Source organism: Nycticebus coucang, chromosome 4 (assembly GCF_027406575.1).
Source record: "Nycticebus coucang isolate mNycCou1 chromosome 4, mNycCou1.pri, whole genome shotgun sequence".
NCBI classification, from domain to species: Eukaryota; Metazoa; Chordata; class Mammalia; order Primates; family Lorisidae; genus Nycticebus; species Nycticebus coucang.
The window spans coordinates 113,080,537-113,097,117 of NC_069783.1; the positions used below are offsets into that span (position 1 = coordinate 113,080,537).

General features: G+C 40.3%; 1 protein-coding gene across 1 annotated transcript in view; it reads right to left on the reverse strand.

The window, feature by feature from the left end:
* Positions 1-16,581, reverse strand: part of KNTC1 (kinetochore associated 1) — a 109,816-nt gene that overhangs the window by 26,894 nt on the left and 66,341 nt on the right. The window contains exons 40-48 of the mRNA XM_053589707.1: positions 15,316-15,420; positions 12,114-12,242; positions 10,819-10,935; positions 8,874-8,983; positions 6,955-7,162; positions 3,962-4,051; positions 897-1,068; positions 750-808; positions 396-612 (exon numbers count right to left, since the gene is read on the reverse strand). Of these exons, the coding sequence (XP_053445682.1) occupies positions 396-612; positions 750-808; positions 897-1,068; positions 3,962-4,051; positions 6,955-7,162; positions 8,874-8,983; positions 10,819-10,935; positions 12,114-12,242; positions 15,316-15,420 (1,207 nt within the window). The remainder of the gene's footprint in view (positions 1-395; positions 613-749; positions 809-896; positions 1,069-3,961; positions 4,052-6,954; positions 7,163-8,873; positions 8,984-10,818; positions 10,936-12,113; positions 12,243-15,315; positions 15,421-16,581) is intronic.

A 16,581-nucleotide genomic window follows, 5' to 3' on the forward strand; every position in this document is an offset into this window, starting at 1 on the left:
CAGCCCTGGTGTATGTGGCCAGCCAGCACCCTAACCACTAAGTCAAGGTCGTCGAACGTGATGAGTCTTTTTTAAAAAAAGAGTTATTCTCAAACTTGTGTTACAACTGAAAATATGGTAATAAGTGCCTGTGTTTGTGTATTTGTTTGGTTACATAAGACCGTCTAAAGATTTATCATCGGAAGTACAACTGGATGTTAGAAAGTAACACATAACTCTATATTCCCAGCACCAAGTTGGGGAGTGCTTGTATCCACACACCCTAACCAGACTGCAATCCTTTAGCAACACCACAAGAGAGAGGCAAACACATTTTAAAACTCTTGCATTCCTCTTCCTTAAAGACACAAAGAAATAAGTTTATTTTACTATAATTTTAAAGCAAATATCTTTACCTTCAGGGATATCCTGGGCAAGGCTGATGGCAATAGCCACAGCCCACTCTGGGTTGACTATCGACAGTAAGTAGGATTCGATGGTCTGAGTGATCTTAGTTACTTCCTTGTTAATCAGTGTTGAGGATTTAGCTTGAGTTAACTTAAAGAGCTTCGGTTTCAGTTTTTTCTCAAAAACATGTTTGGCTGTAGACACGTACAGAGTGTCCAGAGAGAACTTCAAAGAAAGGAAAGTTATGGCTCATTTATATGTTCACTTTTAAGATTCTGTGTGAAAGTAGCGTAACAGTCTTTTACATGGGGTCAGATTAATTGTAGGATAAATAAATGTCTTACTAAGTTTTAACCCATTACCTTCATTAATTTAGAAATTAAGAGCAATGTTGGGAAGGATTCCTCGCTGAGTTCTGTAGCTAGAAAGGAAATAAGGAGAGTATAATATGCTTAGGAAAAAAATATTTGGCTATTCAATAAAATTCACAAAAAAGTTAATGAACATACAGAGAATTTTCCAGAAGTTCTGTGCTGTGCCAAAGAATATTAGATGAAAAGGCAGTCTAGTTTGGGCAGCTGATGGCAAAGTTATTACATGTTCCAACATATACTGATATTCTAGGTCCACTGGAGGAGAAATTCTTCTGTATGACTTCAAATGTTTCAGAACATTCAATGCCTATATTAAAATATAAAAAAATGTTTCCTGTAAGAGTAACCCAATCCTAGGATTATAAAATCCTTTTTTTTTTTTTGAGACAAGAGTCTCCCTATGTTGCCCTGCGTAAAGTGCTGTGGAGTCATAGCTCACAGTAACCTCAAACTCTTGGGCTCAAGCAATTGTCTTGCCTCAGCCTCCCAAGTAGCTGGGACCACAACTAATAGCCTGCCACAACGCCTGGCTATTTTTTGTTGCAGTTGTCATTGTTGTTTAGCTGGCCCGGGCCAGGTTTGAACCCACCAGCCTCAGTGCATGTGGCTGGCACCGTAACCAATGTGCAATAGGCGCTAGGCCTTTTTTTTTTTTTTTGAGACAGAGTCTTACTATGTCACCCTTGGTAGCGTGCTGTCGCATCACAGCTCACAGCAACCACAAACTCCTAGGCTTAAAACGATTCTCTTGCCTCCCAAGTACCTGGGACTACAGGCACCTGCCACAACACCTGTTTTTTGTTGTTGTTGTTGTCGTCACTGTTGTTTAGCAGGCCCGGGCCAGCTACCAACCCCAGTGCATGTGGCTGGCACCCTAACCACTGAGATATGGGCACCAAGCCTGTTATAAAATCTAACTCTAAACCATCAAAGGTTTCCATTTCTGACATAGTCTTATTTTCATAAAGATGATCAAAACCTTTTCTTCGCCAGGCATGGTGGCTCCCACCTGTAATCCACAGCAGGTGGATAGCTTGAGCTCATGAGTTCGAGACAGCTGAGTGAGACCCTGTCTCTACTAAAAATAGAAAAACTGAGGCAAGAGGATCGTTTCAGCCCAAGAGTTGAAGGTTGTTGTGAGCTAAGAGGCCACAGCACTCTACCCAGATGTAACAGCTTGAGATTGTCTCAAAAAAAAAGTTGATTGAGAGAAAGTAGGTCTAAAATTCATTCTCCACATCTTTTATCCCTCTTATATTTTACATTTACATGCTTACATAACCTTTGAATCAATCCATTTTCCTTTAATTTCTAAGGTCCAATTAAAAAATATAAAAGCAACTATAACCAAAATTCAGAAATGACTAACAAGTACTGAGAATTTTTCAAAAAGGATATTTTTCCTTTTTAGTTTTTTGAGAGGGTCACACTTTGTCACCCTTGGTACAAGGGTCACATGTTGCCATGGCGTCACAGCTCACAGCAACCTCAAACTCTTGGGCTCAAGAAATTCTCTTGACTCAGCCTCCTGAGAAACAAGGAGTACCAGCGCCTGTCACAACACCTGGCTGTTTTTAGAGATGGGATCCCTCTCTTGCTCAGGCTGGTCTCGAACCTATGAGCTCAGACAATCCACCCACCTCGCCTCCCAGAGTGCTAGGATTATAGGCATGAGCCATTGTGCCTGGCCAAAAAAGCATTAGTAATTTTAAAAAATGTGGGGGGAAAATGCTTTATTTACTTTGAAAAAGTTCTGAACCTGTCCTATTAATACACAAAGCCACAAAAACAACAACGACAACAAAAAAATACACAAAGCTGAATCTACATCTGAGCCCCATGTCCTTTTCTTCTTGCTATGTGACAAATAATATTGCCTTACTTCTGGCTCGGCACCCATAGCTCAATGGTTAGGATGCTGGCCACATACACAGGGGCTGGTGGGTTCGAATCTGGCCCAGGCCTGCTCAACAACAACAACAAATAGCCGGGTGTGGTGGCTCACACCTGTGAGCACTGTGGAAGGCTAAGATAGGAGGATTGCTTGAGCTCAGGAGTTCGAGGCTTGTCTGAGTGACAGTGAGACACTGACTTATGAAAAAAATTGAAAAACCCAGCTGGGCGCTAAGAAGAGTAATCAGTAACCTGTAATCCCAGTGGTTTCGGAGGCTGAGGCAGCAGGATGGCCGCAGCCTGAGTCTGAGGTTGCAGCGAGTTACGCCATTACGCTCTGCTTAGGGCATAGGGTAGAACTTTGTCTCAACAACAACAACCACAAAAAAAGCTGGGCATTGTGGATGCGCCTATAGCCCTAGCTACTTGAGAGGCTGAGGCAAGAGAATCACTTAAGCCCAAAGGTTTGAGGTTGCTGTGAACTGTGATGCCAAGGCACTCTATGTAGGGCGACATAGTGAGACTGTCTCTCTCTCAAAAAAAAAAAAAAAAAAAATGTATGTATATTGCCTTACTTCTTCTCAATTAGTCCTCTAGTAACTTCCTACTCTTGAGTAGTAAGTGACATGGTTTAAATCACCTCAATACAGTAAAATTAGGATGAAGATAAATAAATGATAAACATAGGTAGCATAAAAATGTTTTTACGTCTATATTCCTTTTAAAGAAATAGATCTAGAATAAAGCAGAGTTTAAAGAGTGCTCAGAAGGGCAGCGCCTGTTGCTCAAAGGAGTAGGGCGCCGGTCCCATATACTGGAGGTAGCAGGTTCAAACCCGGCCCTGGCCAAAAACTGCAAAAAAAAAAAAAAAGAAATAAATAAAATACAGAGTGCTCAGGCCCGGCATGGTGGCTCATGCCTGTAATCCTAGCACTTTGGGAAGCTGAGGCAGGTGAATTGCTCAAACTAAGGAGTTTGAAACTAGTCTTAACAAGAGCAAGATCCCATCTCTACTAAAAATAGAAAAATTAGTTAGGTGTGGTGGTGCACACCTGTAGTCCCAGCTATTTGGGAGACTGAGGCAAGGGGATCACTTGAACCCAGGAGTTTGAGGTTGCTGTGAGCCATGATGCCATGGCACTTTTCCCAGGATGACAGGGTAAGACCCTCTTTCCACAAAAAAAAAAAAAAAAAAAGAGAGTGAGCGAGTTCAAAGTATAATACAGAAAGACACTGGACAACTTTAACATGAGTTATCCAAATAAAAGTAGAAAGATAATTTTTAAATCTTTCTTAATTTGTTATACCTGATTAATATTAATATTGGTTATCTTTTCATCGGCTCTTTCTATAACTTTCAGGACAACTTCAATCATTTCGTAGTCATAGGGATCCAACTGTACAGAAACAAAACATATCAAACTTTGAGATGACATTGCCATGCTGATACTTTTACTCAATTATGTTCATCAGTATGATTACAAATATAAAATCTCAGTGCATTACAATGTTAAATTAGATTAATACTCTTTTAAAACTGGGCTCAGTCATGGAAAAAGCCCAAGTGCCCATTGATCCACAAATGGATTAATAAATTGTGGTGTATGTACACCATGGAATATTATGCAGCCTTAAAGAAAGATGGAGACTTTACCTCTTTCATGTTTACATGGATGGAGCTAAAACATATTCTTCTTAGTAAAGTATCTCAAGAATGGAAGAAAAAGTATCCAATGTACTTAGCCCTACTATAAAACTAATTTATGGCTTTCATATGAAAGCTATAACCCAGTTATAACCTAAGGATATGGGGAAGGAGGAGAGGGAGGGGAGGGAGGGGGGAGGATGGACAGAGGGAGGGTGATTGGTGGGATTACACCTACAGTGCATCTTACAAGGGTACATGTGAAATGGTCTATAAAACCCGTGTATGGTGCCCCATGATCGCATTAATGTACACAGCTATGATTTAATAAAAAAAAAAAAAAAAAAACTGGGCTCAAATTTTCTAAGTTCTAAAATGCACTGTTAGCATAAATATAAGTGCTGTTTGCATAAATATAAATGCTTAAAATATCTCAAAAGCTATTAAAAGCTAGAGAATATTGTTTTAATAAAGATGCTCTTAAAACACTAAAGATATAAAAAAAGAATCATCATATGGTGAAAATTTCATAATTTTTTTTTTTTTTTTGTAGAGACAGAGTCTCACTTTATGGCCATCGGTAGAGTGCCGTGGCCTCACACAGCTCACAGCAACCTCCAACTCCTGGGCGTAAGCGATTCTCTTTTTTTTTTTTTTCTGGCCGGGGCTAGGTTTGAACCTGCCACCTCCGGCATATGGGACCGGTGCCCTACTCCTTGAGCCACAGGTGCAGCCCGGCTTAAGCAATTCTCTTGCCTTAGCCTCCCGAGTAGCTGGGACTACAGGCGCCCACCACAACGCCCAGCTATTTTTTTGTTGCAGTTTGGCTGGGGCAGGGTTTGAACCTGCCACCCTCCTTACCGACTGAGCCACAGGCGCCGCCCAAAAATTTCATAATTTTATAAGGTTTTGGAATTAAAGTTTTATTTCTTCTACTTATGATGGGAAAATCAGAACAAGAAGAAATTGACTTTTTTTGGGAAATGACACAACTAAAATCACAGGCCTCCAAGTAAGTTTCTGAAAGGATTTCGTTTCAGCTCTTCCTATATACTGTAATATAAAAGTTAATGGGGTGGTATGTATATATACACGTGTAAAAAAAAAAAAAGGAAGTATTCTCTTTGCCCTGTTTCTGCCTATACACCATTTTTTCTCTTTTGTACATAGATCATAAATACAATTATGCCCATTTCAGTGTGTTGATTATTTGTACAAATTGGAGTGCTTACAACATACTTTTTTCTATTTTTTAAATGCCAACTAAAGTCACACGAAAACAAAATTTAACAAAGTAGGAAGATGAACTACTATACGCCTAGAAAATTTGAGCAAGTCTATATAATTTTTGGCTGAATTACAGGCAAAATATAAAACTGAAATATTTCTTACAGTCTTAACAATCTTATTTCTACTGCTACCTACCTTTATTCCCCCATCAAACTACCCCCTTGACTTAAAAATTCTAATTTTCAGATCTCAAAAAAAAAAAAATCAAATAAAAGTATAAAATATTCATTGTTTATACATATTCATATTCATTGAAGATATTCATTGTTAATAATTTATAATAGGGTGGCGCCTGTGGCTCAAAGGAGTGGGGCGCTGGCTCCATATGCCAGAGGTGGCAGGTTCAAACTCAGCCCCAGCCAAAAACTGCAAAAAATAATAATAATAATTTATAATAAAATTTAGGGCTCAGTGGTATATGCCTATAATCCCAGCAACAAAGGAGGCTGAGGCAGGAGGCTTGCTTGCATCCAGGAGCTCAAAACCAGCATGGCCAAAATAGTAGGACCCCTTATCAAGACATTTCTTAAAAATTAAAACAAATAAAGAATTAAAATTTACAAACAATGTAAATGACCATCAATAAAAGGCTGGTCAAATACAGTATGTTTTATTCATATAGTAGAATAATAAATATGTATTTGTCAAAAAAATGAGACAGATGGGGCACCTGTAGCTAAGTGCTTAGGGCGCCAGCCACATGCTCAGGGGCTGGTGGGTTCGAACCTGGACAGGGCCTGCTAAACAAAATAAAACAAACAAAAAATAGCCAGCGTTGTGGCAGGCACCTGTAGTCTCAGCTACTTGGGAGGCTGAGGCAAGAGAATCGCTTGAGCCCAAGAGTTTGAGGTTTCTGTGAGCCGTGATGCCACAGCACTCTACTGAGGGTGACAAAATAAGACTGTGGCTCAAAAAAAAAAAAAAAAAAAAAAGACAGATGTACAGGTATTGACATGTAATGAGAATATGTTAAATGTAAGAAGAGAACAAGAGAATAGCATATTTAGTGTACAACAGACACTACACCAAACTATTAACATTTTTATCTCCAGGGAACGGGGTTATAGAGAAATTCCCTTTTTGATTTATTCCTTTCTCTCCAGTTTGATTTTTTTTTCAAAGAACGTGTGCTGTTTTCAAAAATTTGGGAAAAAGTGCTAGGTCTATTTTTTAAAAATATAAGACAGGAAAATTGCCATAGTAAACTGTTTATTAAAACATAGAATCAAGAATTGATTCAAAATGAAAAGTTCATAAAAATATAGAACATATACATCCAATTTGTCACTATATATGTATCTAGTAAATTAAAAGTGAGAGGGATGTTTCAGATGCCCTGATATATTCATTTCACCATTCATCTACCTGATGCAGTATTCCACTAAGACTGATGACCAAATCTTTTGTGGTTGTTAGTAAAGGAACCATTTCAAGGGCTTTGGCCAGGAGTTTGGAACGCTGTTGCTTTGTACACTCTGGACTTGCATCTTTCTGGCTTTGGCTGGCATTACTATTGTGGAGCAGCGTTTCAATGAATAGCTGAAGAGCTGCGTCACAGTCCAACTGAAATGTGCTAAAAGAAATATTCAAAAAAAAAAAGTATTCAATTACACAATGATCTCCCTAAAGGCATACATTCCCATGCAGAGTTTCTGACAAAATACTTAGGCACATGCTCCCATCATAAAAATTTAGCCATATTCATACAAAGGAATATCATAGAATTCAACAGAGATGACAAAGGTATTGACCTTGGAATACATACTATTAACTAAATGACATACTATAAGATGGTATGTAAATTATAAGTTTGCTTTAAATAAATTTTATATTGGCTCAGGGCCCGTAGCACAGTGGTTATGGCGCCAGCCACATACACCCAGGCTGGCGGGTTCAAACCCAGCTCGGGCCAGCTAAAACAACAATGACAACTGCAACAAAAATACAGCTGGGTGTTGGGGTGGGCGCCTGTAGTCCCAGCTACTTGGGAGACTGAGACAAGAGAATCGCTTATGCCCAAGAATTTGAGATTGCTGTGAGCTGTGACGCCATAGCATTCTACCAAGTGCGATATAGTAAGACTCTGTCACAAAATAAATAATTTTTTTTTTTTTTTTTTTTTGTAGAGACAGAGTCTCACCCTATGGCCCTCGGTAGAGTGCCGTGGCCTCACACAGTTCACAGCAACCTCCAACTCCTGGGCCTAAGCGATTCTCTTGCCTCAGCCTCCCGAGTAGCTGGGACTACAGGCGCCCACCACAACGCCCGGCTATCTTTTGGTTGCAGTTTGGCCGGGGCCGGGTTTGAACCTGCCACCCTCGGTATATGGGGCCGGCGCCCTACCGACTGAGCCACAGGCGCCACCCAAAATAAATAAATTTTATAAAGTGCATGTTAGCATATACACAGGAAAAAAAGGACAACATAACCAAAATTCTTTTTATTTATTTATTTATTTATCATTATTATTTTTGGAGACAAGAGTCTATGTCACCCTTGGTAGAGTGCTGTTGCGTGTCCTAGAGATTCTTTTTTTTTTTTTGAGACAGAGCTCAAGCTGTCACCCTGGGTAGAGTGCCATGACATCACAGCTCACAGCAACCTCCAACTCCTGGGCTCAAGCAATTCTCTTGCCTCTGCTGCCCAAGTAGCTGAGACTACAGGCGCCCACCACAACACCCAGCTATTTTTTGGTTGCAGCCGTCATTGTTGTTTGGTGGGCCCGGGCTGGATTTGAACCCGTCAGCTCAGGTGTATGTGGCTGGCACCGAGCCCCTAGAGATTCTTTTCCTTTCTTTCTTTTTTTTTTTAGAGACAGAGCTCACTTGTCGCCCTTGGTAGAGTGCTGTGGCATCACAGCTTACAGCAACCTCCAGCTCTTGGGCTTAGGCAATTCTCTTGCCTCAGCCTCCCAAGTAGCTGGGACTATAGGCGCCCACCATAGCACCCGGCTATTTTTTGTTGCAGTTTGGCTGGGGCCGGGTTCAAACCTGCCACCCTCGGTATATGGGGCCAACATCCTACCCACTGAGGTAGAGGCAAATTTGGGAAGCACTAAACAGTGAATTGAAAAGGTGGTATCAAAAAAAAAAAAAAAAGAAAAGGTGGTATCATAAGAGAATTTAATCTAGATTTGGATTTATTCAGTTTGAGAGTGAGGGAAAGAAAATATCAGAGGTATACAGACCACGTGTAATAATCATCTTTATTACTTTGTTCTCACAGTAAGAATTATCAGTTTGTTAAACTAACAGCAAAAATACCATTAAAGTTTAAGGAATTACCTGCAATATTCCAGAATAAGGCTTGTGTCCATATCTATATTCTCCACAAGTGCTTTAATGAGGTCTTTCTTGGTGAGAAAATGTTGTCTGAAAACTGGTTGAAAAGAAATCTAGAAGTAAAAAGAGAAAAATAAAACCTTATGAACGGAAATGTATCAGAATAAGGGCAACAACCTGCCCTTTTACTATTTATTATTTATTTATTTATTTATTTATTTATTTTGAGTCAAAGTCTTGGCTGTCTCCCTGGCTAGAGTAAAGTGGTGTGATCATAGCTCACTATAACCCCAAATTCCTGGGCTCAAGCAATTGTCTTGCCTCAGGCTCCCAAGTAGCTAGGGTTCCAGGCTTATGCTACCATGCTCAGTTAACACTTTTATATTTTTGTAGAGATGAGGTGTTGCTATGTTGCCTAGGATGGCCTCAAGCAATCTTCCTTCCTTAGCCTCCCAAAGTGCTGGTGTGAGCCACTGCACTCAGCCTATGTTTCTTTTCTTCTTGTTTTTGAGACAGAGTCTCACTTTGTCATCCTTGGTAGAGTGTCATGGAATCATAGTTCACGACAACCTCAAAATCTTGGGCTTAAGCAATTCTTTTGCCTCAGCCTCCCAAGCACCTGGGACTACAAGCGCCTACCACAACGCCCAGCTATTTTTATAGACGAGTTCTTGATCTTGCTCAGGCTGGTCTCAAACCGGTGAGTTCAGGGAATCCACTCACCTCAGCCTCTCAGAGTGCTGGGATTACAGGCATAAACCACCACACATGGCCCTGGGCCTATTATTTTATTTTATTTTTTTGAGACAAGAGTTTCACTATGTCACCCTCAGTAGAGTGGCATGGTGTCACAGCTCACAGCAACCTCAAACTCTTGGGCTTAAGTGATTCTCTTGCCTCAGCCTCCCAAGTAGCTGGGACCACAAGCACCCGCCACAATGCCCAGCCACTTTTTTGTTGTTGTCATTGTTGTCCCAGCTGGCTTGGGCCAGGTTCAAACCTGCCAGCCTTGATGTATGTGGCTGGCTCCCTACTCACTGAGCATTGGGTGCCGCCAGCCTATTATTTTTATTTTTATTTTTTGAGACATAATCTTACTTTGTTGCTCTCGGTAGAGTGCAATTGTGTCATAGCTCACAGCAACCTCCAGCTCTTGGGCTTAGGCGATTCTCTTGCCTCACCCTCCCCAGCTGATTATTTTTTTAAAAGGAAAAAAATTTTTATAGTTCTTCCAACTTTTATTTTTAAACCCAACCATTATTCTGAGATTTGAGATGTATATGTATCCAACAGCCTTCTTAGCCACCCTAAAAATTACCTCCTCATCTGTGAAGTTTAGTTGTTAGGGCCAATAGAACACCAGTCCCATTACTACTTAGGAATTAGGCCTTAAAACACTTCTGTAATGATTATCTTCCCGATAAACTATGTGAAAATTAATTAAGATGTTTTATATCTTTGGCAACATTTTTGCCTGTTCTTTTGACTATAAAACCTAGATCTAATGTAAAGTCAAAAGAAAGAAACATTTGCTTTTCCCTTCTAGGAGTTCTGAAGGATAGTATACCTGTATATACATTTTCATATTATCTTTAACCAACTAACACCACCAGAAAATAAAAGCATGAAGCTAAAGGCTAGGCCTGAATCAGCATAAATGTCAACTCATACTAGATATATGCATGCCCAGAAATGACAAAGCTAAGCAGCTGAAAATGTCAGGCACCTTTTAATCTCCTTAAATATACAGAAAAAAGGAAATGAGGCAAAAAGACCTTATTTCTTTGAAAGTACCAATGTGTGTGTACTTAATATAACTAAAATTTATGAGTGAGTACATACATATTCTCTCCCACACCCCTGAAGTAAAAGATAATGAAGTCTTTATTTTACATTTTCCAATTGGGTGATTATCAGAATTAATAACAGCAACACAAGGAATACTCACTCCAAGTTCACCAAGGCGAATACCCCACCGGGCATCAGTACTGAGTTCATGGAACTTAAGCTCCATTTCTATTTCCTGATAGAGACTGGCTAGCTGCGAACCTACCAGGGATATTGCCTAAAAAAGTAAAATAGAATTAACAATTGCAAATAGAATAAGTTCTTCCAATAGCTTTTAGATGAAACCCAACAATAAAAATCATAACCTTTCTTTGTGATAACAGTGTAGAGTGTTACGCATTGCTTTGTACACCGTTATTACTTCTTATACAGTATTTAGGTAATTCAGTTTTTTGTATGATATCATAAATTTAGTCTGGCTTTCCTTTATAATAAAAGGCAAAGTTTAGTTATCTTGCAAGCAAAATCCCCATAAAAGGTTTTTTTGAGACAGAGTCTCACTTTGTTGCCCTTGTTAGAGTGACATCATAGTTCACAGCAATCTCAAATTCTTGGGCTTAAGCGATCCTCTTGCCTCAGCCTCCCAAGTAGCTGGGACTACAGGCACCTGCCACAATGCCCAGCTATTTTTAGAGACAAGGTCTTGCTCGGGCTCAGGCTGGTCTCGAACCTGTGAGCTCAGGCAATCCACCCGCCTCACCCTCCTAGCATAAAAGGTTAAGTTTTAAAACAAACAACATCCAAGGGAAGTTTTCTATCTGTTAAACTTATCCTATAAAAAAGAAATGACTCAGGGTCTAGGATTTCACATATATCACAGTAAGTATAAGACGTGAAGTTCCAAGGCTACATACAGATTTTTCCTTCTTGAACCTATGTCTACAGATTTTTTTTTTTTGAGACAGAGCCTCAAGCTGTTGCCCTGAGTAGAGTGCCTTGGCATTATAGCTCACAGCAACCTCCAACTCCTGGGCTCAAGCAAGTCTCCTGCCTCTGCCTCCCAAGTAGCTGGGACCACAGGCGCCTGCCACACCACCTGGCTATTTTTTGGTTACAGCCATCATTGTTGTTTTGGCGGGCCTGGGCTGGATTCAAACCCTCCAGCTCAGGTGTATGTGGCTGGCACCTTAGCCGCTTGAGCGGCAGGTGCTGAGCCTATGTCTACAGATTTTAAGAAATAAAAGACATCGTATGTCTTTGGGTTGAGCAATGCTTATGACTTGTATATATATTCACCAGTATGTCACTGGTTAAGCAAAAGTTGGTAGAAAGCATGTGAGTTCACTCAACATTTCTTCCACTAAATCTTTAAAACCTGGTGGCAAAGCTAACTTCATTTCTCTCCCAAATCTTTAATACTTCAAGAAACTTAAGATGTGCTTCCTCGGGGCTTACCAGAATTTTGTCATAATTCTGCCATGCTTTATCTATGAGCTTCCAGAGATTTTCAAACACATCTTTTTGGGGTAAGAAAGTGCAGTAACCCAATGCCAGGTCAAGATCCACCAGGCGACAATTAAATACCTATGGGAAGAAAATTATCAAAAGAAGCAAATTCTTCACAATCACAACAGAATTAAGTCTCTGAAGGCTTATGGATCACTAAATTGAATTATAGACACTATGAAAAAACAAGTGTTTCATGAAAAGTTATTTATAGTAACACAGTTCCAATGTGTTTGCTTAGGTTTAATGACCTTTTATCAGAAATTAAAGGAAGCAACTGTAACAAGTTCTACTCTTTGCATGCCTCTTTTACCCCTTCCTTTCACATCTCCAGTATCCCCTTCCTGTCCTCATGCTTAGCCAATGATCTCACATTCTGCTTCACTGAGAAATCAGAAGCAACCAGAACTCATCTGCCTCATCCTCCCACCACCGAAACTACCAGCTCCCCTTTTAGTCCTCTGGACCCCATCTGTCCTTATCTACTTAAAAGTCTTGCTCCTGCCAAAGTCTATTCTCTCTATCACTAGTTTTTCCTCTCTTGTGGCTCAGTACTCTCAGAACAAAATCACTCAATATGGTTGCTCCTACCATATTTCTCTGCTCCCCTTTACAGAAAACCACTGTAGAAGATTCTCCCTTGCAAAGCCCTCAACCCCAGGACTCCACCAGCTGTACTCACAGTTTGGGTACAGTCAATCCCCCACTTCATAAAACATTCCACATTAAACTTCAGGGACCCCAGACTCTCCTGGTTGGTCTTCCTTTTCACTGGCTGTTTCTTTGTATTTCTTCTACTGGATTCCCTTCCTCTTCCTGACCTCTATTGTGACCTGGATTGAAGACTTAACTCTCTTTTATCAATTAGGTTTAACCACATGAGATTGCTGATATCCCTGAGCTTTCAACTTATAAAAACAACCACTTCATAAGATTGTTTCAATATTCAACTTAGGGCCAGGCGTGGTGGCTCATGCCTGTAATCCCAGAACTCTGGGAGGCAGAATTGAGTGGATTGCTTGAGCTCATGAGTTCAAGACCAGCCTGAGCAAAAGGAGACCCCCATCTCTACTAAAAATAGAAAAACTGACACAAGAGGATCACTTGAGCCTGAGTTGGAGGTTGCTGTGAGCTATGATGCCACAGCACTCTACCCAGGACAGCAGACTTTATCTCAGAAAAAAAAAAAAAAAGAAAAGCACAAAAGCACATTTATTCCACCTTGCTAAAAAAAATTTTTTTTAAACATTTAAAAAAAAAGAAAGCATTATTGTAAAGGACCTTTTAAGAAAGAAAGCACTTTTGCCATGATGACCCTCAAGTTTACATCTTCTCCCAAGCTCAATTCCTGTGACTTCAATACAAATTCCCAATTCAGAGTCAGAGTCCAAAAAGACCTCAAATATAGAACATTGAAAATTGAATCCTTTCTTGATTTTCTCCTACAGATCTGTTTCTGTACTAACCCTCCTGGTTCAGAAAATGGCACTATTATTTAAACAACTGATAAGGCTGAAAACTTAAGAGTTAGTCTTAAATCTTTTCATGTGCCCCTTCATTAGTAAGTCCTCTACTTGCTCTCCCTACAAAACAGGACCTATCTCTTCTTGCCACCCTCTTTAACATTCAGACCCAGCTATCATAATCCTCTTCTGTAAGCATACCAGCAAATGATGAAGCAACAAGGGGATATCAGAGCTCTTTTTACTGTTCTTAAAAATTTTCTGAAACTTTGAAATTACTTCCATTTTTAAAAATGTAATCTGACAAATGGAAACAAAATGCCTAAACATTTTTTTCACCAAAAAGTACATTAGAACTTTCACAAAAAAAAAAAAGGCTAATGAAAAATTAGGATTTCTGGCAAAGAAATAAATTATAGCTAGAATCCTTATAATGCTTTTTTCTTTTCTTTTTTTTTTGTAGAGACAGAGTCTCACTTTATGGCTCTTGGTAGAGTGCCGGGGCATCATACAGCTCACAGCAACCTCCAGCTCCTGGGCTTAAGTGATTCTCTTGCCTCAGCCTCCCGAGTAGCTGGGACTACAGATGCCCGCCACAGCACCCAGCTATTTTTTTGTTGCAGTTTGGCCGGGGCTGGCACCCAGCTATTTTTTTGTTGCAGTTTGGCGGGGGCTGGGTTTGCACCCGCCACCCTCGGCACATGGGGCCGGCGCCCTACTCACTGAGCCACAGGCGCCGCCCGCTTTTTTCTTTTCTGAGACAGATTCTCACTCTGTCGCCCTATGTAGAGTGCTGTGGTGTCAGCTCACAGCAACCTCAAACTCCCAGGTTCAAGTGATTCTCTTGCCCCAGACCCCAAATAGCTGGAATTACAGGTGCCTGATACCACGTCTGTCTAGTTTTTTCTATTTTTTTAATACTTTATTTATTTATTTTTTGAGACAGTCTCATTTTGTCACATATAGTACCATGGCAACATAGCACACAGCAACTTCAAACTCTTGGGCTCAAGTAGTTCTCTTGTCTCAGCCTTCCGAGTAGCTGGGACTGCAGATGCGCACCATAAAGCCTGGCTAGTTTTTTAAAGATGAGATCGCAGTCTTCTTGCTCAGGCTGGTCTTGAACTCCTGAGCTCAAGCAATCCACCCACCTCAGAGTGCTAGAATTGTAAGTGTGAGCCACCATGCCTGACCCTTATAATGCTTTAATTCATAAATAACTAAAATCAGGGGACAAAAGTGGGAAGATTGGCTCTGCGCCTGGGCCTGCTAAACAACAATGACGATTGCAACAAAAAAATAGCCAGGCGTTGTGGCGGGCGTCTATAGTCCCAGCTACTTGGGAGGCTGAGGCAAGAGAATCAATTAAGCTCAAGTGTTTGAGGTTGCTGTGAGCTCTGATGCCATGGCATTCTACCGAGGGCAACATAATGAGTCTCTTTAAAAAAAAAAAAAAAAAAAAAAACAAAAGAGTAGGAAAGATTAACTACCATTTCATAAAGGGTCAATAGAATGTCAATTATCATGATAAAAAAATCACTATGAGTTAGGTGTGATAGAAGTCCCTGAAGCTTTTGAAGAGTAAAACAGTGCCGTATGGAACCATAAACTACTAAATCATATGCACTGTTGACCGAGGTAAAAAGCAAAAAAAAGATTTTATGGAGAAACCTAGAAGAAATACTTACCTTGTGTAGTAGTGTTGTAGCATTTTCCCTGATAAACGTAACGGCTTTTTCTTTCAATCCCATAACAATATTCCTTGATTTAAATAATGCAGTCTCTCCAAATAACTTTCAGAGAAGAACAAAAGAATCTTTAGGTCCATGCATACGTATCATTCAGAAAACTCATTTCAAACATTAGGGAACTTTGAAAATTGAACATTATATGCATAAAGTATTAGGATTAATCTGTAACTAGAAAGCTAGAGCTGAAAATAGGGGATTCCCCAATAAGGGGAAAAAGGAACTTTAAAAAAAAATACTCTATATCTTGATTATAGTATCAGTGACAAGGTAAATATATTGGTTCATAAACTTAACTGTACATTTTAAGTTTTTTTTTTTTTTTTATTGAGACAGTCTTACTATGTCATCCTTGGTAGAGTGCCATGGCATCACAGCTTAAGCGATTCTCTTGCTTCAGCCTGCCGAGTAACGGGACTACAGGTGCCCGCCACAATACCCAGCTATTTTTTTGGCTACAGTTGTCACTGTTGTTTAGCAGGCCGGGGCTGGGCTCGAACCTGCCAGCTTTAGTATGTGGCTGGCGCCCTTACTCAGCGAGCTACGGACTCTGAGTCAATGTACATTTTAAGTTTGAAAGCTTAAAGTCAATAAAGTTGATTATAATCAGCTTTAAATAAGTATCAACAGAATAGCAGAAATGAAGATAATTCCCTGTGAAACCCAACTTCATAAGTAAGATATCAACTGGTAGTTTGTCTTCTAGAGTCTTCTCAATGATGTTATCAGACAAAAATTATAACAACTTGGACAATAACAAAATGAGCAGCAGATGGTGCCCATAGCTCAGTGGGTAGGGTGCGGGCCACATATACTAAGGTTGGTGGGTTCAAACCGCCCAGGCATACTCAACAATAATGACAACTACAACAAAAAAATAGCCAGGCTTTGTGGCAGGCACTTGTAGTCCCAGCTATTTGGGAGGCTGAGGCAAGAGAATTGAGCCCAAGAGTTTGAAGTTGTGAGCTGTGATGCCACGGCATTCTGAGGGCGACATAGTGAGTCCCTGTCTCCAAAAAAAACACAAGGCTCAGTGCCCATAGCGCAGTGGTTATGGTGCCAGCCACTTACACCAAGGGTGGCAAGTTCAAACCCAGCCCAGGCCAGCTAAACAACCGCAACAAAAAAATAGCTGGGGTCTGTGGCTCAAACGGCTAAGGTGCCAGCCACATACACCTAAGCTGGCGGATTCGAATCCAGCTTAGG